We start from the raw sequence: 23,340 nt of genomic DNA, 5'->3' as shown, positions 1-23,340 counted from the left end.
GAAGACCAGATCCACTGACAGAAACTCACCAGTCAATCAAAAGGTTGTTAAGTCACTGAGGTACAGCTTTGGGGAGCTCTAATGCACACAGGAAGCTCTAGAGAGAATTTCCTGCTCCCACCTGCGGGGAAATTAAACTCACCCACAGGTGCCTTTGTATATTACAACTTGGTATGACATATATTTAATATGCATTCTGTGAACAATCACAGGATACACAAAAACTATCTTTCTCGGTACCCAAAAGGCTACATATCATGTTTTTCTATCTAGCCTACAGTCTGCCGGGCCACCAATACACATGCTTATGTGGTATCCAGAAGAACTTTCCCTGTGGCACCACAGCCTGCATCTAATCAATGATGTCTCCAGGAACATTCCAAAAGCTAGTTTTCGACCAGGCAGAATGGGAGTGATGGGTCACAGAGGGTTTGAAGAACAAACTCTATCCTTTGTTGGGAGAGGTTTGGGGGAGACTTTGAACTGGAGTTGGGGGGGAAGGGGAGAGACAAGAATTTGGGAGGTGATATGGAAGGAAGACTTAACGAGAAGAAGCCAGGAATGGCTGGGAAAGAGACATCTCTGAAGAGAAATGGGGTAACTTGAAGATTATTCTGCCCACCTCTTAATTCACCATCATAGGGTGGTAAATTTGAAACCTAGGGAGAGAGGATGTGTTTACTGCTTATATTTCCCTTTTCGTTCAATAGTAGTTAGACAATTTTTGCTCCACTATATACTTTTTCTGTCAATAGCTGAAAAGACAACTTTTTAATTTTTTGAGAATGTCTATACCCTCATAAAGGCCTAATCTGGTGCACACTTGCCAACAAACAAAGAGGTAGTGAGGAAATACCTGCTTGGATCTGAATTACTCTTAACAAGTCAGATGTCCAAGACTTCCATGTAATTTTGAACAGGTGTCCATGACTCAATTTGAAGAAAAGTCATTAAAATATTTTTTCAAGTCTCTAGGTACAGGTAACTAGACAAGCAAAACAAAATCCCATTTACATGGGTGGGGTAGAATAAAGCTGGAGAAGTGAACTCTTGATTAGGATCTAGTCAGGTTGGGGACTTGGGCCAGCTGAATAAATTGCACAGCGCTGAGGGACAATAAAATACTTGCAAGGCCTATTATCCTGCATCTTCTATGGTTTTATGCACACAGCATATCCCAACATATGTTCCAGGACAGTCTCTTAACAAGCCGAGATCCTTGCCTATGTCAAAATCTTGCTGAATTTTAAGCATTCACTCACATGGCTCAGCACTCCCAACAACTGCATGACAGTTTGTGACTCAGCAATAATCACCTAAGAGCTGATGACTGGATAAAAGAATACTTTCGACATATACTGGCGGCACTTTTGCACAACCATGGAGACCTTTTTTTGTTGAGTCACCGCAATTGTTGGCCACATACATAGGCCCCTACGTAGATAACAATCATCTGTAGCAATTGCTGCCTCCAGAAAGTTCTGCCAAATCACAAACCCATTGGCAGCTCCATATGCCTCTCTGTAGTCAACTGAGTCTCCGAATTCAGGGACATTTTCAGGTGGAAATGAATGTTTGGTAAGCAAAAAAGGAGAGGTATAAGGAACACGTAGGGTAGCGCTTACTCACCGTATTAAATTCTTTGGCAACAAACAAATGGCTCAGTTGCCAATCTTTTCGAAAACAACCAGATGCCAATCAGGCAACCTTTAAAATCAAGTAAGTTCCATTACTTGACCTGTGCCATTTGGACCAAGTCCATATGACAAGCTCATGACAAAGCATTCTTTGTGGCTGCCACTTAAATTAAGGGGCTTTCCTTGGAGACCAGCCATAATCTGAAACTCAAATGTTTAGGAAATGCTGGAAAGAAATCTTGTTCCAGACAACTAGCGGCATGGAAGTGGCATGATCCAGTGTTGCTGGAGCTTAACACATGCTTTGTACGTAGAAGATCTAAGGATAAATTAATAGCTTCTCCAGTTAAAAAGAATCTCAAGGGGCAGATGAAAGGGGAGGGAATTCCTCTGCCAGAGGTCTTGGAGAGCCACTGCCAATCAGAGGAGACAATATTGAGCTAGAGGGACCAATGGGTTGATTTGACATGTTCCTCTTTGGGAGCCACATGAGTGGGCCCAAGTGCATGGTCTCCCTCATTCATTTGTTACTCTCTATCCCAACCAAGGTGTCGTCCATTATGGATGGGGTTGCACTCCCCTTGAAAGAACAGGTCTGTAGTCTGGGGGTGCTCAATGGAGTGGTTCATAGGGACCATTTTAACCCAAGCCTACTTCTAAATAAGCAGATGGCAGCTGTGGCCAAGAGTGCTTTTTGCCAGCTTCGACTGGTTAGCCAGATGCAGCCTTTCCTGGACAGAAAAGATCTGGCCACTGTGGTGCATGCCTTAGTTACTTCTCAATTAAATTACCACAATGTGCTCTACATGGGCTGCCCTTGAAAAGTGTTCAGAAACTTCAGTTGGTACAGAATGCTGCAGCCAGCATGTTGAGTGGAGTGGTTCATAGGGACCATTTCACTCCAGTCTTGGCCCATCTGCTTCCAATTTGTTTCCACGCACAATTCAAGAGGCTGGTCTTGACCTTCAAAGCCCTACATAGTTTGGGACCAACATAGCTGAAGGGCCACCTACTCACTTATGAATCCACCCAACCATTACGATCATCTTTGGAGGCCCTGATTCAGGTATCCCCAACTTCTGAGATTAGGCAGGTGGCAACCCAGGAGAGGGACTTCTCAGACATGGCACCAAAGCTCTGGAACTCTTTCTCCAGGGAGAGGTGTCTGTCCCTGTCTATTGCTGTCTTCTGCCAGGGGGTGAAGACCTTTTTGTTTCGTTTGGCATTCCCTTAGTGATCCCTCCACCCTAACCATTTTTTAAAATGTTTTGTATGTATTTTAACTGCTATGCATGTATTTTCATTGGTTTTTAACTTTTTTAAAACATTATTTTAATGATATATGTTTGGGAGTAGAGTTGATTGTAATGGTTTTACAATGTAATTTTATCATGTATGCTTTAAATTGTTAGCTACCTGGGAATCACTGTTGTCCCGGCTATGCTGATGTGAGGTCATGAACTGAGTGACTGAAGGGAGGTAAGGAAATGCTCAACATCTGAGCTATTTTGTAGTTCACATGAGTTTTGGTGAGTTGCTTGTCATACAGCACCATATCATGCACATTTGCTTAGAAGTATGTCCTATTGAGTTCAACTGGACTGACTCTCAAGCGAGAGTGCAAAGGATTGTTAGAAGGTGGAGAACTGAACTTATGAAAACTTCTCAAAATAAATAGTTCAAAAGTCTCATCAGAGGCCACTTACCAGAGGTATTTTCAGCTTTAGTTGTTTCTTGATCCTCTGATTGTAAACCCATTAGAAGGTATTTGTCAACTGGCATGGATACGGGACGCGCTTGCAAACTCCTGCTGGTACGTCTTAGGACCCCATCCCTGTGTTTCGAATCTCTTGCCTCAGATACACTCTCTTTAAGATCGGTGGCTTCCTGAAAGCCCATTTTGGTCTTCTTCCTGCCCTTTGCTGGAGCACTGGCTGTACGTCGCAGAATTCGATCCCCGATCGATCTTTTCCGAACATAGTGACCACTGCTTTCCACTGAATTATGTTTGGGGTTCTTGTTAAAAAGCCCTCGGAGTCCTATCAGCTGCTTGTTCTAAGAAATAAAAAAGGGGAGAAAAGATACTGCAGATTTTTGGAAATACGGCCTGTTTTATAGAAATGCATTCCTAAACTGATGCTTACATACATTATCTGAGCAATGAATGAAAAGGAATCCCAAGCAAATTAGGGGAGGAAAATCAATTAAAGCAAAGCAAACCCACATCTAAATCTGTTTATGAAAATACAGGCACAGCTCACCATGAGTTCAAGCATGCATGTGAAAGTGTTTCTCCTCGTCTGGAAGGCAGCCTGCCATGATGGCAAAGGACCTTTTATGAGAGGCTTCCTAATCACACATGACAAGCTTGCAAGAAATGCCCCAGGCGAAAAGGCTGCCCTGCCCAGAGGCATGGAGTTTTATGACATGGGCCACTTCAAAGAAGCTCAAGGTGTCAAAATCTCGATGTGAAATGAAGTGACACGCCAGCTACAGATCATGCGGTTGGGAACAGTTCCACCATAGATATCTGCAAATGCAGAAGTGCATGCTAAATAAAGGCTACCTTTGTGGCTCCTAGAAAGTGCATGATAGTATAACTGGGGTTGAGGATTAAGGGACTCCACTGAAAGGCAAAAAAAAAAAGCAAACATGTTGTGCTATTTTAAAATATTTTGTATATATATATTTGCAAATCAATCACAAGAAAACAATATGATTTTTCAAGTGTTTGTTGTAGATAGGTCTTTGAATCACAGGGCTGGTTCAAATGTTTTTGCAGCTTCCTTCACAAGGGGTGGCCCAAATATTCCAGGGTGTAAAGTAATGTCTGAGTTAGTACATCCCAGTCCTACATCTACTTTCATTGTTTGCTAGAGCACAATAAAAAGTAACTGTGCTCGCATGGATTGCTGCTGGAAAGTGAAGACTGTAACCGTTACTACTTCTGTGACTGCATCTGAGCGATAATCCCAGCATTAAATGCCCAAATTGACCCCCAGTGTTGAAAGGGGCTCACAGATATTAAAGGTAAAGGTAGTCCCCTGTGCAAGCACTGGGTCATTTCTGATCCATGGGATGATATCACATCCCAACATTTACTAGGCAGACTATGTTTATAGGGTGGTTTGCCATTGCCTTCCCCAGTCGTCTACACTTCACCCCCAGCAAACTGGGTACTCATTTTACCAACCTCGGAAGGATGGAAGGCTGAGTCAACCTTGAGCCAGCTACCTGAAATGTCGGGATCAAACTCAGGTTGTGAGCAGAGCTTTTGACTGAAGTACTGCAGTTTACCACTCTGCGCCACGGATTACCAGAGATTACCTAGTAAATAACTAGAGATTACCTAGTAAATAATATGCTGTGCCGCACCATTCCCAGGAATGGCCAGTCCCTTGCAAAACAGCCAAGGAAGAAAATTTCACATGATCTTCCCAGACACCTTGTTACGTTTCTGACCCCCCCTCCTTTTCTTTACAATTAGGAAAGGGTTTTCATTTCCTTGACCTGTATTTATCTTCCTACAACTGAAATGCTCTACTCTAGCTACAAGACAGCCAAGATCCAAAGCGAGTCATGACGATGCCTTTTATAGATCTACCCTATCTTCTAGGAACAAACTGTTCATTTTTTGTCATTTGTATATTTTACTAGACACCCTCTTCTAATCTAGAGATTGGAAGGGATCTGTCGCTTCTTGATATCAGTTTATCAGATTCTTGTTTCAATGACGACCTGAGTCAGACATCAAAGCTCTATGTCACGCAGCACCACTACAGGAATCGAGAAGGAGCCAAGGATAAAACAGTCAAAGGAATAAGACACAACAACAATTAAAATAGCAGCCCCAACCTCTAGACCAATAGGGAAGAAACACTGGGAGCACGAACAGCAGAATTCAATTCAATGTAGCAGCCAAACCCTGTTTCATACAACTCAAACCATGTCCACCATGATCGGTATTGTATTATTTTAGGGAAAACACAGACAGAGCCTCATGTTGCCGATTTCGCTCTGTGTTATTGGGGAGGGGAAGCTCATGATTCAAAGCTATTTAAAACTACCTGGCAACATTATTACATCTTCATACTGAAAACTAAGAAGTGTTTGCCCTTAAATCAACTGCCTTGCTGATGAGCAAGTACAACTCAAATGCCGGCTGACTTTCCAAAACACAGAACAGTATAGTCATTGCTCAAACTGAGAGGTTTGCAGTGCAACATTAAGTGGAGCTGAACTGCACAGTGGATACGTCTGGGGCCTTTCCGTTCATTTGCAGGACAATCCTGAACAGAGCTATATCCTTCTAAACCCAATGGGTCAATCCATTGCTTGGGACTGCACTGTGAGTCTTCTTTTATGTGATTAGAGCATCTCAATAGATATGTCAGACAAGCCAAGAAGACTGCAGAAGACTTTTAGCTACATCCATTAATCTGTGTTTCCAAGTGACTTTATGCTACCTTTCCCACCACTGTTTTCTGAATAACAAAACTGTCAAGAAAAAAGGCGGGAACACTGGTGTTTTGGTTAGAGATTTAAAACTGTGCAAAGACTGGAATAACCCATAAGTGATTTATGGAATGAGCAGGAAGTTCCCATTCATCTGTTTTTTTTGCAAACCATGAATACTCGCATTCACTCAGAACAAATTTCTTGAATGCACAATAAAAGCAAATACATTAAGATGTTCAGTATTACAACCCTTTCAAACAAATTGGAGGCAATTTTTATCATTCTGCTCTACAATTTTTGATCAAGGCAACCCTCTCATAGCCTGTAAACAAAGCTCCTATGGTCTCGTAAGCTTAGATATGAGCTATGCAGCAACTTAGGGTTAGCAGTGCTTACTTTAATTAACTTGCAGAAAAAAACAAGTTTTGCCAGTGTTTTTTCAAGACTTGCAACTAGGGAGAAAGAAAGAAAGAAAGAAAGAAAGAAAGAAAGAAAGAAAGAAAGAAAGAAAGAAAGAAAGAAAGAAAGAAAGAAAGAAAGAAAGAAAGAAAGAAAGAAAGAAAGAAAGAAAGAAAGAAAGAAAGAAAGAAAGAAAGAAAGAAAGAAAGAAAGAAAGAAAACCACATTGGTAAATTTCGGATTTGAGTTTATTGGACCCAATTTTTTCTGGGAAATTTGAAATAAGCCAAATACCCATAACGGTAAATGGGTATTCTGGCTTTTTTTAGGTTTTTCCCAGAAAAAAAATTGGGTTCATTTTAACCTACAGGAATTTTTTTCAAAGTTCCTGTGGGGGCATTTTTAGAGGTAAAGTTTCCAAATTTTGAGGGTAGCTGCAAGGGATTCACTTGCATCAACCCTGAAGTTGGGCAAAGTTTGGGTCAGGGGGTCTGATTTTATGGTCCCTCGAAGGGGTCACCCCCTCTCCATAGAAACACATTGTGAATGACAAACTGGCTGACCCCGGCTCAGGTGACAAACAACACAAGGTATTGCTCTCTACCTACACAGGGACTCCCCACTTATGTAAGAAGGTATGCCTTGATAAAAACAAGCAAAACTTGACATGAAAAGGAATGGGCCTGCTCAAGACCCTGAGAGCTCAGAGAATCACAGAGAGGGAGATTTGGGAGGGATTTTCACATTACTTCCCTATCCTATGATTCCTTGAAGCTTGTTCATTTATGTTCCCCATGTCCCCTTCCTGGATGTGTTCAAATGGCTCAAAACTAAAGAAAGCCCAAAACAATTCCCTTTAAACAAACAAACTCATTTAAGATTGTGTTTTCTGTATATGGACAAGAAACGAATGCTCAATGACCCTGTTCTCTCCATGAAGTGTCAGTGCCTGCCTGTGGTCTGTTTCCAGGGAGGCGTACCAAGCAATAATCATGCCTAGAGAAAAAAGCCAGTTTATTTAGAAGTTGGACCCCTAAGACTGAATGGGGAAAGGAGGGTAGCCAGTGAGAATATGGGGCAGCTTAATGTGAAACACGAAGTTGCACATCACTTCACAAGGTCCTGTTCATGTGCAGTTCAAGTTATTTATTTGTCCATCATGCTTATGATGGTACTGAGGTCCAGTTTTTGTTCTGAAATCATTCAAAAGCAAACTCAAGACATTTGAGCTTTGAAACCACGAGAGACGAGAACAACTGTCTAGTGTGGTAGCAAATGGCAATGGCTGGGTTCATACATACAGGAGGATAACGTGGGAATGGGGAGGCGAATGCTGAGATGGTAGAAGAGCTGGAACCACTTCAGACTATCAGTCCAGGAGATGGTTTGTGGAGGGTTTCCTCAGTTATTCGTTGAGGGATCAGGGAGATAAAATACTCCCTGAAAGAAAAAAGCCAGGCCAGAAAAGACAACAGTTCTAGGTCTGCCTGCTGGTTTCTTATTCATGGAGAGCTTTCAATGCTGGGGAAAATGTGATCCCACAAGCCTGACGAGGTGCAGTTCATTCGACCATCTCACATGTAGATCCTTGAAGTCAATGCTTCGAGGACAGAGGACGCTGGGCAAGGAAACATGAGTTTTACCTGTATGTTGTTGCATGTCGCCAACTAAGGGTTTCACAAGGTCTGCACGTGCAGTATTAGCATGCCAGGGATTTTGTCATCTGGGTGGTTTGTTAACACTGCATGCATAATGGCCGAGGGCTTGCTTTAAAAAAAGAGGTTACCGTGTGCAACGCTGCACAAGTAAATCCCTATTGCTTGCTTCACATTGTATTTAAAGCCAGGCCTGACTGTGATGTGGGATGTGTGGAGAACAAGAGTGGCTACACGCAGAGGCACATGAGGAGGACACTGAACACACAGAGCAACCAGGATTTGCCTAAGATGAAAAATATGAATTTCCTTGGCTGTGGAAATGGAGATCACCTGTTTTATGATCAAACTTGATGTACCTTCTGAAAATATTTTGCCCTTTTAAAAAATGCTACATTCCTCTAATATGTGGCTTTTTCTTCTACTGTCCTTTTAATGTAGGATGGTTTTGGAAGCTGTCCTATTGTGTTATTTTTGGGGAGAAACTACAGCATATTTCATCACCCATTCTGGGAAGACCTTTGTTTACAACCGTAGCTATGGTTCAAACACATGGCATTTAGATAATCTTATAATAAAGTAGTTTCTAACAAAACATATATACACACACGCAAAACAACCCATAGCCCCCTCTTACCTTTCCATAAATTTCATTGATGGTTATGTGGACAAATATAGAGGCTTCAGTCAGTCCCTCCAAATAAACATGACGGTAGCCTAATGGAAGTGGGTAAAAAAAAAAAAAACAGAAACGCATTTTTCACATCACCAAGATGCTACCCATAGATACAAGAACTAAATAGAAGGATCACTGGATTCAGCTTGGCAAAGGGACTCACTGAATCTGAAGTTAATAGATGACTGACAATGGCTCAAACTGCAAAGCCTTGTGTGACTATTTTATGGACACTCATGTTATTGTTTTTTATGATTAACTACCCTTGTGCTGCTGTTGTTAGAACTTTAGGTTCTCGAATTGTTTTGTCTTAAAGTGTTCACTCGTAAGCTGCTATTTTTTTTTTTTTTAGAAAGGTAGGGTCTCTCCTTCCATTCAGGTCACAGAGTCTACCAAACATCATTGCTTGTCTGGTCTCAGCTTCCAACTCCAATGTAGATGACTACTTCAGTACATTATCTTCTTCAGTGTGGTGTAGTGATTAAGAGAATCAGTGTGGTGTAGTGGTTAAAAGCTGTGCTTAGGAGCGATGGACTCTAATCTGGAGAACTGGGTTTGATTCCCCACTCCTCCACATGGGCTGCGGAGGCTAATTGGGTGAACTGGATTTGTTTCCCCATTCCTACACATGAAGCCAGCTGGGTGACCCTGGGCTAGTCACACTCTCCCAACCCCACCTACCTCACGGGGTGTCTGTTGTGGGGAGGGGAAGGGAAGGTGAATGTAAGCCGGTTTGATGCAGAATGCCACAGGTTGGTTATTGTCAGGAACTAGGCAGACCATGCTCATTAGTCCCGTTCATGCAGTCACTCCATTGGTTGCCCATCAGTTACTGGCTTCAATTCAACTGCTTGGTTATCACATACAAAGCCCTTCACGGCCTTGGACCCTATCTGCAGGACCGCCACACTCCCTATGATCCACAAGGCAAGCTTTGCCCATCTGAGCAGGGCCTTCTGCAGTGCCACCATGCAAATGGGCAAGATCGTCAACTGCCTGGGCATGGGCATTCTCTGTCATGGCCCTTACCTTGCGGAATGGCCTGACTGATGCGTTCAGGAAGGCATTCCACGAACTGGGCAAACCTGAATTATTCAAGAGCGAATTTTTTACAAAGGTGATAAGGCTTTATTATAACAATCATTCAGAGAGGTGGTTTAATTAAGGGACACGCACACACTACAGGTCTTCATGCAAAGACATGGAAATAAATGGTACTAACCAGGCATCAGGCTGCTGAAAGCTACAGTTCTTTGTCCAACAAAGTCTCGTCCAATCGGATCATGATCCCAAACCAGAAACCGAACTAATGCTATTTCAGGCATGTGGACAGTGAAAGTGAGAGTTTCTTCCCAAACAGGATTAAACCCTGTGAAGTAAAGGATATACACATGAATTGGGGAACGGGGGGTTGGCTGTAGCCATCTGTGCAAATTCTTATCACATAACCTATGGGGAGGGGAATTAAAGGTTCACTGAACAAACCACCCAGGATGTCTATGCTGAAATCGCAAGAGTTATCTTATTGTATTAGGAAACTAGTTTCTTCTGGGCCAAATAATGTCTGTGGAATACATATACCAACAAAAGTGAACAATGTGGAAATGCCTTGTCCTTCCTCTAAAAGAGAAAAGAAGGAAATTTCAACCATTTGTTAAAGCTTGGGGCAACTCTATAAAACTATCTATCATTGGATATTCATCACTTAAATCTCAAACAAACTATTTAAAATATTACCACATTCCTAACCTAAGGAGCTCGGGGAAATAATTACAATGCAAAATGACTCAGGGTCAGTTCACAAATTACATTATTCATACAGCACCATCTTATCAACTTTTTAATATAGGGTCATCCAGAAAAGCTAAATATGCAAAATTGCTGAACTTGCCTATCAAGCTTCATCATGAAATAATTTATCAGGCAACCTTCACAACAGGATGGGAGCTGACACTCAATTGTCAGTAGGAGGCCAGCAAACGTCCCCACTAAAGTTGCCCTGCTCTTAAGAATTTCCTTTAGGGGGGGTGGTTAAGTTGCTTGACTAGAGAGGTGGTATCCTTTTCTACTGATATAACAGTTCAGAGAAACTGCAGTTTGGGGAAGGCAGTGAAACAGGAAACCTTCAGCTGGAAACACCATGAGCCAAATCCTTATGGGCCGGCTACTTGTAGGCAGTCAAAACACCACGAAAATGCCCTACAAACTCCAAAAAGCTCTAGGTTCTGTTTTATTTATACAAATAGATAAGCAAAAAAAGAAAGGCAGGCAAAAAGGAAGAGAGAGGTACTATGAAGAAGACCCCTTTACTTTACTATTGACCACAGGACAGAATATTAACATTTAAATGGGGGGGGGTGACAGTCACCAGAAGACAATTGCCTGCCCTCTGGTTACCATGCTCAACCAAGCTTTGCAGCTGTTTCTTTGCAGCAGGGGAGAAAAATCAATAGCCAATTGACAAATGACTTTACATTTGTCAGCCTGTCAGATACCTCTGCGTATCATGATACCCAGCCAAAAAACTTTCTGAGTAACTTTACTTCTCAGCTCCACTCAGGGAATAATTGTGAGACATGGCCCCTTTTTTACCCTTGTAAAGAAGCACAATCATCTTATCTAGGAATCTTAAGCTGGCTCTTTTGCTTCATTGTAAAGGCGCTGATCATTATCTGCTCAAAAGAACATCGGGCTTTGCATACATTACTCATGCTTAGCTTTCTTTTAGCCTCAGGACAAGTCCTGGGAAATTCTTTGTGGAGTCTTTGCCAGCCAAAAAATACATGCTATTATTTAAGAGTGATGAATAATGAGATAGCGTTTGATGCAGCTCAATGGAAGATGACAAAATTATCAGCTACACTCAAAGTTTACATCGTTTATATGCAGCCATACATGTGCATCAAGCTTCCCTTTCAATTCAATGGAGGAGCTGTTCAGCTGAAGCGAGTGGGAAAACACAGTACTGCAGGAGCAACTAGTTCAGTTACCTAGCTAAAATAATGCAGCACCAAATAACTTGACTGTAAAAAAAACCCAAGGGGCAACCCTATCCCACCAAGCCAAAGTATTCAGAATTCAGTGCTTCCATGACTGTAATTGAACATGGTGTTTCTTGAGTTAGTCCCATTAGTTCATACCTTCTAAAAAGTGCCTACTGCCTAATGTATGTAATGGGAGTTTTCGCCAAATATGCTGGTTAACAGTTTTCGCCTGGCAGCGAGAGGGCAGCAGTGTTGAGTGGACAGCACATGAATGACTTGGGTAGGAGGACCCTGGGTTCTGGGGCATACCACTTAAGTACAGTTGGTTAATAAAGCTTTACTGTACCATTTGACAAGGTGCAAGAAACAAACAAAGGAAGGAAGATAAAGTTTTTTTACGAATAACCTTTGCACAAAGGGCACCCCAATCAGTACTGGACTTCTGTCTTATTGTTAAATCAGATTTTGGAGGAACTGGTAGACAAACCCTTAAACGCACAAGCTAAAAGAGGCTGCAGGTCTCATTTCTTACCATTGTCATCTACTACTCTGGTCTGGTCTTTGCAGCAGTCAACTGGTAGCCCAATAATTTCCACTTCAACAAATGGATCAATTATCTGTTCAAGACATTTTTAAAACAGAAAAAAAATCCGCTATCTCAAATATTCATTTTTTAAAAATAAGATTACGAGCACACCATCAATAGTTTCAGCTTGTGGCCTGAACTTGGAAAGGTCAAACCAAGACCCCCTTCATCTATACACCTACTAATCAAGGGTCTCTCACAGCAAGAGACTAGAAGTAATAAGCAGGTTCCTGGGAACAAGCTCAGAAGACATCCATGCATTTAGATGTATTCTTAGACAAGGGCCCATCATTCCCTTTAGCTGTTCATTTTCAATACAGCTTTCTAGGACATTTCTGTTGTGCTACTATTTCAAGTATTTTTTTAAGTTGATATTATTATGACTTAGGATGGTTACCACTTCTATTCATTATGCATTGCATCCTACTACCATTTTGTGAGCTGAAGAGGAAGAAGAGGTGGTCTTGTTTTGCTTCCTTGCTGTAAACCCCAAATCCATGTGGCTTATGGGATAAGTTCTCTTTCCCCTACCAGTGCCTTTTCAAGGGTCACAGAAGACTTCTGGGAGGAAGAAAAGGAAATATCTGCTTCCACCAGGGAAAGAGCAAAAGGATACAATTACATGTTTTTATGGTTTGTCCCAGCCATACTAAATAGCCCTTCAGGCAGAAATAAGACATTAAAAAAATAAAACAATCATCATTATCTACACGTGCTTTGCATCTCTAGCATCTCCAATTAAATGATCTTGCATAGTACTGGAAAAGTACCCTGTCTGAGATGCTTTGGAGATGATGCCACTCAGTATAATCTGTTTACTTGTTTAGCACATTTATATTCTGTCTTTCTAAACACCTGCTCAAGGCAAGAATCAAAGATGGCTTTAAAGGGGGATTAGACAGATACATGGCAGAGAGGTCCATCAATGACTATTAGCCATGGTGAGTAAAGGGAACCTCCAAATTGGGGAGGGGCCATGGTTCAGGGTAGAGCATCTGCTTGGCATGCAGAAGGTCCCAGGTTCAATCCCTGGCATCTCCAGTTAAAGGGACTAGGCAAGTAGGTGATGTGAAGGACCCCTGCCTGAGACCCTGGAGAGCCGCTGCCGGTCTGAGTAGACAGTATTGACTTTGATGGACCAAGGGTCTGATTCAGTATAAGGCAGCTTCATGTGTTCAAGTGTTTATATACAGAGGCAATAAACCTGTGAATGTCAGTGCTGGGTCTCAGCCTTTATGTCCTGCTTGTTTGGCTCTCCAGGGCAACTGGTGGGCCTTTGCATGAAACAGTATGCTGGACCAGATGGACCACTGGTCTGATTAAGCAGGCTCTACTTAAGTTCTTAAAGAAACAGAGAACAATAAGAAAATGCAAATTTAAAACAAAAACAATAGAACTGAGTACAATTCAACTGAACTTATTTCCCTGCAGTGAAACAGCCTCTGTGTTAAAGCCAGTAGCCAATTAAAAAAAAACAGGTTTCAACAAGTATAAATTGGTATGGTTGGATTGTTGCAAAAGATTACAGGGTTTAGTCCAGCACAATACAGAGTGACACAATACTCTGTCAGGCCTTGATCCAGGTGCTTCTCTAAAAGATTCCCCCCAGTTTCTTTCCTAGGCAATTTGTTTCACTTGTCTGACAGGGTGTCCTGAATATCAGGATATTAAAAAAAAATCTTTACCACAGCCTACCTTATATAACTCTTTTCGTACTTATTCCAGAGCAAAAGCTTAAATAAGTCCATAATTGCTGCACTTCGCTAGAGCAGCAAATTTTATTAACAAATCTTTTCATCCCTAAGTTTTCTCTGAAAAGGTCAAGAGATTGAAAAGAAAACACAGTAATGAGGTAGTAGGGTCAAGTGTTCTATGCCCCTCAAAAAGGAATGTTTTAAGGACCATGTAGGTTTTTCTAGCTACAATAATAGAAAGGACAGGTTCTCTTGCTCATGAACCAACCTTTTGCCTTTACATTTAAAGTATTTCTCTTTAGGAATCTATCCCCAAATTATTAATACGTAACACACACTATATTTTGCAACTTAGGCATGTTGCAAATTAACAAGAAATGTAAAACGGTAGCTAAAATAGCAATTATGAGCAGGAAAAATGCAAATGTAAATAGTTAACCATCATATCCTTAAAGCAATTTGAGGTTAGGTGCGTAGAATAACAGAATCATAGAAAGATAGTGTTGGAAGGTATCTCCAGGGTCATCTAGTCCAACCCCCTGCACAATGCAGGAAATTCACAACTACCTCTCCCTCACACCCCCAGTGACCCCTAGTCCATGCTCACAAGATGGTAAAAAAAAAAACCCTGCAAGATCCTTGGCTTATTCATATACTGGAGATCAGACATTCACCCATACTTATCAGTATAATTTCCATGCATCACCAATATCTTTTACCTCTCCTCTGTCTCCTAACATAGAATCAGGAGGTTTCGGTAGCTGCTGCCCACTGATAATTTTGAGTATAAGTTGCTTCTTAGGGAGAGCCGGAAGTGGATCTTCTGAGTTCGGGTTAAATGTACCTAAGGGGGGTGTAAAGATGTGAGAATAACAACTTATGCACATATATATAAAGACCACACTCATCCAGTGTGGATGGAGGCTGATATAAATTAGAATTGAACAATGCAATAATCGCTATACTTCATACTTTTTCTGTATGAATTTCAAAGCGTTAGAGCATATTTATCGATTCGGGTGTCCAGCTGCTGGTTTAAATGGCAACAAGTATTTGAAACATACAGTTCAATAGCGGTAGATTTCAAGCCGGATTTATATTAATTCACTAACGCAATGGTTGTAAACAAAACTCCTCCACTGCTGAGTTCACTGGTTTTTCTGAACGAAGCAGTAACTATCCAAGAACGGCCATTGCTACATTAACGAACATACTGAATTGTCGCTTTATAAAATCATGAATATGTAGCAGTGTTAGCGGTATCTGTGACATTGCACAACACTACCTTTGTACATCTGTTGAGGTTTCAGGACGTATCCACAATTGCCATTCATCCTGAATTTGGCTTGGTTCAACTGCATCAAACGGCCATCGGACTGGTAGTTTAATGCCACTGTGGAGTTAATAAGGGTTTTTTTTTAAAATCATTATTAAGCTTCACTGACATCTCACATAAAGCCATCAGTTCTATAAGTGGTATCCTTTCCCACCTCTGGATGATGATCTATGGTGTTAAACAAACAGAACTAAATCTAACAACAGTATGCAGGAAAGACTAAAATTATCCCTGTCGGGTCTGTTTGGGCCCAGTCATAAAGCACATTGTCTGTAATTGCCCCATACATACCTAATAGGGCTAAATGTTCAAGAAGGTTTCACACAAAGAACAGTGCTTCCAGATCTCTATTAGAATAGCATCCATGTTTTATTAATAACCCCCAGGAATGGATCACCATGCACTCTGGGTAGAATTTCACCCAGGCAGACCTACCAAAAGTAAAATAATCTTGTCCAAAAGGGGAGGGGGAACACAAATTTTCCCAGTCTCCTGCTGGGGTCCATGGTGAACACATGGAGGTCTGAAACTGCCAGAACTTTTCAATCAGCTGAGGATCATTAGCCAATGGCCACATGTTAGCCAATGGCTTGGATTAGGAGGAAAGAATATGGGGAATGAACAGTAAACCACCTGCTTCTTCCTCTCCCCTTGGGGCTTCAGACCAAAAAGGCACAGAGAGCATTCTGCTCCTTGAAATCCCAAGACTGGACATACCAATTTCTGATTACTCTGTTCGCTGGCTCCAAGAAGCCAGCAGTCCAAGGGCCAGTTGCTGCAGCTAGAGCACAGCTGCACTGAAGCAGCAGTGGCTGCAACCAGAGAAGGTTTTTGGCCAGGTGGAGAGGCATGATCATAATCCCCACTATCAAGATGCCAAATTAACACTGTCAGAAGGCCCCGTAGATGTTACGCCAAACAGGGGTACTCACCCAGCTGGCAGCCAGCATTCCAATATGGTAAAGGGTTGAAGTTGCTGGAGTCGATTCGATATGCAGATGGATAGATTCTGGTGAGTTGTTTCTGGTTATAAAGCATAAACTGCTCTACTTTCTGTTGTAGAACCTGGTGAGCTCTTGTTTCGCTGAAGGATAACACATTTCCAAAAGATCCTGCACATTTAAAAATAAATAATGGCTAGAAAAGGGTCATAACTGTATATATTACATTTTCAGATTTCATTCTCATGTGTGGTTTAAAGGAGGCCTTTGTTACAAATAGAAAATTAACTGTAGAATCAATCCCTGGAACCATATGGCATAACAAAACCTAAATAAATCAAAACAAATAAATATCTTGTTTTCAGAGGAAAGGGGGGTCTAAAAGCACTCTAACATGCTGCTTTTTACTGAGAAATAATTCTGTGATGAAACAAGACTTTCAAGAAGACAATGTTCCTGACAAATTATACCTTCCATTCTTTAATGCATTTTTACAGTGGGGTTTTTCAAAGATCCCAGCCAATCAGGGATAACTGTGAAGATGACTTCACATGAGACATAGCAAGCCAGATCTATCTGTTGTCAGTGAGGCCAAGTGAAGCCAACAGTTTATACTGAACGGATAGCAGGGGCAACATGTTGACTTTTTGTTTTACTGTGGTATGCTGCTACAGCATAGGGCAAAACAACAGGAAGATCAGCACAGATGCCAAGACTATCTGCTGATATGTCCCCCACCTTATTCCCTTCTGTTGCCCACTTAATCTCTGAAAATAGGAGCATTCTGGGGATGCAAAAATGTTCAAAAAAAATCCCTGCCTTCCTTTCAGATATGCTACGCAAGGTTCACTATCATATTCATAAAGGCATTTTCCAACCCTAACTATAGCTGCATATCAAATTGATCACATGTACAATGTAACACATTCCCTTAGAATCAAAATACGGAACAATATTCAGCTAACTGGTTGTTCAGAAAAAAAGGATGTTCTTTTTTTTTTTTTTAAATGACATTATTAGATTTACAGATTCCCTGTATCTGATTTGAATATGTAAGAACATAGCTGATTCAGGAGTGCAGCCAGACTTTTCAGATATCAAGGCAGTGAGACTGCTATTCTCAGTCCCTGTGAATAAACAAAGGCTGTGTATACACCATGTTTAAGAGGCCTCATTATTTTAAACCTTAACTCAAATTCTGCATGAAGAAAAATGGATCTTTGAGTAAGATTCCCCAGAGCATTTTTGCGGGTGGAAAGATTTCAGTCAGTTGAAATGCTCTGTGGGATTCAAGGTACGGACTCCAGTTTAATGCAAAGAAAAAAGTACATAACAATAAGTATCTGCTTAGGTTATGATGAAGAGCACTGAAACTCCATACCCTCCATACCCTGTGTACTGGAAAGCTTCACAAAGCATGGAAAATGTAATTTCAAGTCTGTCTTAGAGACCATAAGGACTTGAAAATTTGGGCCATAATCTAGTATTTTTGTCTCACTAATTTTTCACTGAAACCAACAGCATTTAGGTGTGCTTAACTTTAACTGGATAACACCTTACTTTTCGGGCGGGGAGAGATGAAAGTTCTGTATTCAGTCCCAAATTTTACTCTCGCTGTACTTGTGTGAAATTGCAAGATACACATGGCCCTGATTACAGAGATCAAGAGGTTCAATCCCTATAATGCAAATGTTTATTTCTCCTAGATAGAAGTGTTTCTTGCAAGACCAGTCAGGGCACTTTCCGGTCACTTTCTGACTAATGATATTCTAGGACAGGCAGTTCCCATGCCTTATGTTTTGACTCCAAATTCCATTACCTATCCAGCCTCAGTTGACACAAGCTTTGAATGCACATTGGTAGCCCTATTCATAATATTGAGAGAGTATAACCACTCTTGATACTTATGTTGTTTTTCTCCCAGTCACCCTTATGTAGACAGCCTCATCCAGACAGATACTCTAATTAAACACTGCCCTGAAGCAGAAACTTGTCACTTCCTTAGGCTTAAAGCGGCTCAGTGGAAACATGTTATTTTCACAAACTGAAAGCTGCTCATTGGCATTACTTGTCAAAACTCTAACTCTTAAGACTAGGTGGAAAAGGTATAATAAAAATGCTGCTTACAATGCAGCAATACAACTTCTTGCAGAGAATGGTCTGGAGATTATGAGCACAGGAAAAACAGTCTTTAAGACCCAGGGCAAATAGCAAACTTGAAAAGAAAGGAGGGAAACAAAGACAAAGATCCACTTTATATGTTCAGGATCATTAACTTCCACATGGCAAGGGTGTTTGTATAAATGCTGTCCCATATGCAATCCTTTGCAATTTAAAGAAGTCATTGAAAGATTCACACAACTGTTTACTTCTCTTTCTGGGTAGCCTCTCTGGCTTGGGATGCAGGGAGGGACTGGATCCTTCCAATCCCTTTTAAAATTCTATTTTCTTCACCAGTTGTGTTTGCTGAAACATGGAGCCATACTTCCCTTTATTGTCTCCTTCTATGACAGTAACAGGAGCCCCGTGGCGCAGTGTTAAGCTACAGTACTGCAGTCAAAAGCTCTGCTCACGACCTGAGTTCGATCCCGACGGAAGTCGGTTTCAGGTAGCCGGCTCAAGGTCGACTCAGCCTTCCATCCTTCCGAGGTCGGTGAAATGAGTACCCAGCTTGCTGGGGGTAAAGGGAAGATGACTGGGGAAGGCACTGGCAAACCACCCCGCAAACAAAGTCTGCCTAGAAAACGTCGGGATGTGACGTCTCCCCATGGGTCAGGAATGACCCGGTGCTTGCACAGGGGACTTTTACCTTACCTTTATGACAGTAAGACCTCCTTTTAAGTTGGAGAAGATAAGATAAGAGGTCATGTTAACCCAAGGAAGTGTTAATACTTAAAGAACTTCTGAAAGAAAAGATGGGGAAAACCCATGATTGACAGATGAAGAGGAAGGAACGACACTATGTGCGCCACAGGGAAGAATATAAACCACATCAGAGACCCGCATGGAATGGGGACACTAACCATGACAAAGGAAAGGAAAAGGAAAAACCAAGCTGCTCCAGTGGACTTTAAGTGGGTGTGATGCAATATTCTTGGCTTTGGGATAGTTCTCAATTTTTTAGCAAAAATGAATGCATATGGGACAGTTTTAATACCCTTTGGGGTGTGAATGGAAAACATTGGCATGACTGGCCATACCCATATTAAGTAACATTTTTATATCATCTCTAGACAACTTAAAATACTTTTTCCATCTGTGCTGAAGGGGAAAAAAGCATTGTCATTGTGGGTCCAACACTTTCTTATATACGTTCCATAGACAGGCAATGGGGGCAGGCAGAGACTGATATTTTTTACTCTTATGTACAGCTGATTTCACGTTAGGGCTAGAATCAGTTATCTTCAGATAACTTAAAATCATGCAATTCTGTGATTTCCCACCAATTAAGAACAACCCTGATCAATTTTCTCTCTATTTCCCTGATGGAAAAAAAAAAAAAAAACCATCCTGAAAATTAGAAAGATATAGTTAAAATATTTATACCCTGTTTTTCTATAGTCACTCAAGGCAGCTCACATCAATTAAACAAGAGCAAGAGCAATCAAAACAAATCTCAAAGCAATAAAATATTTACAACAGCAGCAAGGCAAGAAACCAGAGCTCAATGTTCCCTTCTCCCAGCCAAAAGCCTTTTGAAAGCAAGAGGTCAACGGAAGGCCTGCACCAGTCTTCTGATAACTGAAGCCTTTGAAACAGATCAAGACTCTAAGCAGGGCTCTTGGGACGTTTGAAGCAAAGTACAAGAAGGATGGCTTTCCTCTTATGAGCTCACTTGTTTTACCTTAGGTGCTCTCTAAGATATGTGGGTCACATATTATAAAGCCCTTACCAGCATCTTAAATTGGATCTCTATAACTAGTATACTGCCCTGACCTGTTCATCCCAGGCTAGCCCAATGTTGTCTGAGCTCAGAAGCTAAGCAGTATTGGCCCTGGTTAGTACTTGGATGGAAGAACACCAAGGAAGTGCAGGGCTGCTACGCCGTCAGGCAATGGCAAACCACCTCTGAATGTCTCTTGCCTTGGAAACTGTATGGGGTTGCCATAAGTCAGCTGTGACAACACTTTCCATTACCAACTGGTATACTGCATATGTGTGATTCTTGCATCTTGGACTGTGTGTTGACAAATAGATATTACAAATCTGTGTATTCTGTATGTTCAATCTGCAGATGAACCAAGTGTGACCCACAGTGTGAAATGACTTGGAATGGCCCTTGACCATCATTTTGAGTTTGAAAATAGGATAGTTTGATTGTGGTTTGCAGATACCTGACTCCAGAGCATGTTTGCTGAGATTCCCCCACCATTTCTAAGATTATTGAATGATCTCATCATTACAAGTAGTTTTCAGACTCCTGCCTTTAGGAACAAACCGCTGGGAGCTTCCTCGACGCAAGCCAAAACAGAATGAGTGAATGAAGTCATCAAACAGCAACACTATGTTCTTGTACAACTAACCTTCAAAAAATTGCTTTTGTAGGTGAAATTCCGGGTGCTTATATTCCTCACATAGGAACAAACAGATATAATTCCATCAGGGAAAAAAAATAACCTAACGCCTTACCATCATCAACAATGTCTTGAGCCGCCACAGAATTTGTGTACACCACTAAATCAGAAAGATCACGACACAGCTTCATTGTTTTTCTCCGCCGACCCAACCTACAGAAAAAAAGTAAAAGATCTTTGGTTCTTGTAGGTTATCCGGGCTGTGTAACCGTGGTCTTGGTTACACAGCCCGGATAACCTACAAGAACCAATGAACTCTGACCGTGAAAGCCTTCGACAATATTTTAAAAGATCTTTTTTTTTCCAGAAATAGATAAAATAGTAAGCTACTTTCTTCTATCAAACTAAGCTTACTGTCACAAAGCTCAGAGGAACCCACTGAGATGCATAAGGGTCTTTTCTTATATAATCACAGTTATTACTTGACCAGAGGGCACTCTACGAAGAATACATGAAAAGAAAAGAAATAGGCTAGCTAGGAAGAGGGTTTATTTCTACATTCATTTAACCCATTCATTTCACATGCACACCCTCTTTATATCTGTCTGCTAGAAATAGCAGCATCTGGACATAAACCAGTTATACTATTGACTGAAGGTAAGATGCACAAGAAACTTCTGAAAGAGACAGCCTGAAAAGGAATTTTGTATCTGCAATAAATGTCTGCATTCTTTATTATATTTACTACCATAATGAGTTTAGACTGGATATGAGGTACTATTTACTTGGCTTTCCTTCACCTACACCTAAATCCCAGCATTGCTGTTATTGATTCTGAAAATAATTATTTACAGTCCAGAAAAGAAAGGTAATTAACAAGATTGCTGGAGTATGGTTGCCCCAGCAAAACGCATTCCAGCATTTGGTGTCTCAAGAAACAAAGGTGAGACATTAAGTCAGCCATTACCAGACCTTCTCAGTTGTTGTTTTGAAATTAATTTCAGGTATGTATAGATTTGGATCTGAGCTACAGGGGAAGGGAGAGTGACGTTAATCCTCTATGGTTTTGGCTATCAAAACAGCTTTTCCTTTCGTACTACTACGAAGGCACCCGTGCCACTGATATGATGTAAATATGATGATATGCATTTAGTAGGGAGATGACCGGGGGGGGGGGGAATGATAAATACCAACCTGCACAGCTGTCCAGATTCCTTTCCCGAACAGTTTTGTTGAGAATCCTCCTCATCAGATGTGCTGTGAGATTTGGACCTTGGTTTAACTGCCTTCTGCTTGAGAAGCCCAAAACATATTAACATTGTGAACATCTCTCTGTATGAATGAAGGTGTCTTATTGCCCTTCATGGCCTCTTAAGTGGACACGCTAGGGATTAAACATTCTACATGCGAAGCGGGGCACTCTACAATTACACCAGTAGTGCTCATATATCCTCGGCTGAAATTAAAAGGAGCTGAACAGTAACACTGCTTCGTGGCAGTGACCATCATCATTAGCAATACGAGGGCTTGATTTTACTTACAAAGGCCATAATCCAACCAAAATTAACATCTTGCAAATCCTGTTGGGTTTTTTTCAAGGAGACAGAATGTTTAACCCTCCCACTGACTGATGGCACTTAAACAACATTACTTTTAGCTGAATCATGCCCAGAGTTAAAAGAATTGGATAACATTTCAAAAGCAACTCTCTACCTTTTAAGGAGAAGCAGCCCAGTTTACAATCTCTTTCCCTTCCTCTCCCCACAACACACACCTTGTGAGATAGGTGAGGCTGAGAAAGCTCAAAGAGAACTGTGACTAGCCCAAGGTCACCCAGCTGGCTTCATGTGGAGGAGTGGGGAAACCAACCCGGTTTACCAGATTAGAGTCCGCCGCTCATGTGGAGGAGTGGGGAACCAAACCCAGTTCTCCAGATTAGAGTCTACCACTCTTAATCACTATGCCACACTGGCTCTCTTCACTGTGTGACTGAAGGTAAGCTGCAGCAACCATTTTGTGGCTGCACCCACCATGCTGCATCAGAATGCCAAAATGCGCATACAGGCTCAAAACTTTTGGGGACCCCTGATATAGCTAGATGCGTTCAAAATCAAAGTATTTTGACGACGAGGCTGGCATTGTCTCTTCAACCCCTTTCTGCCAGTGCTATTAAGGAGAACATTCACTCCATTTTTTTTCAGATACGAAGAAAATGGGACAGGTCTAATTAACCTAATTAACTGAAGTGATTACGTTATTAAAATATTATCTCATCAGTGTGTTGGGAATTTCAATTGCTACTAGTAGTGCCATTAGCAATGCTGAGAGAGACTTGTGGAACTCATCTGTGAACTGAATGAATAATACAACTCATTAATTTTTTTTACAGTTCCTTGAAAGCCAAAGAACTTTACATATGATTGAATGGGTGCACATCATGCATCTGTGGCTTTAAAAAAA

General features: G+C 41.3%; 1 protein-coding gene across 1 annotated transcript in view; it reads right to left on the bottom strand.

Moving 5' to 3' along the window:
• PLCH1 (phospholipase C eta 1) overlaps positions 1-23,340 on the bottom strand; it is a 92,009-nt gene that overhangs the window by 3,253 nt on the left and 65,416 nt on the right. The window contains exons 13-22 of the mRNA XM_056850386.1: positions 22,075-22,169; positions 20,996-21,093; positions 16,358-16,537; positions 15,375-15,482; positions 14,809-14,933; positions 12,342-12,426; positions 10,048-10,194; positions 8,787-8,866; positions 4,204-4,263; positions 3,344-3,692 (exon numbers count right to left, since the gene is read on the bottom strand). Coding sequence (XP_056706364.1) covers positions 3,344-3,692; positions 4,204-4,263; positions 8,787-8,866; positions 10,048-10,194; positions 12,342-12,426; positions 14,809-14,933; positions 15,375-15,482; positions 16,358-16,537; positions 20,996-21,093; positions 22,075-22,169 — 1,327 coding nt within the window. The remainder of the gene's footprint in view (positions 1-3,343; positions 3,693-4,203; positions 4,264-8,786; positions 8,867-10,047; positions 10,195-12,341; positions 12,427-14,808; positions 14,934-15,374; positions 15,483-16,357; positions 16,538-20,995; positions 21,094-22,074; positions 22,170-23,340) is intronic.

This window comes from Euleptes europaea, chromosome 5, assembly GCF_029931775.1.
Source record: "Euleptes europaea isolate rEulEur1 chromosome 5, rEulEur1.hap1, whole genome shotgun sequence".
Classification (NCBI taxonomy): Eukaryota; Metazoa; Chordata; class Lepidosauria; order Squamata; family Sphaerodactylidae; genus Euleptes; species Euleptes europaea.
Note: the sequence above shows the minus strand (reverse complement) of the source record. Positions and strands in the feature narration are given on the sequence as shown.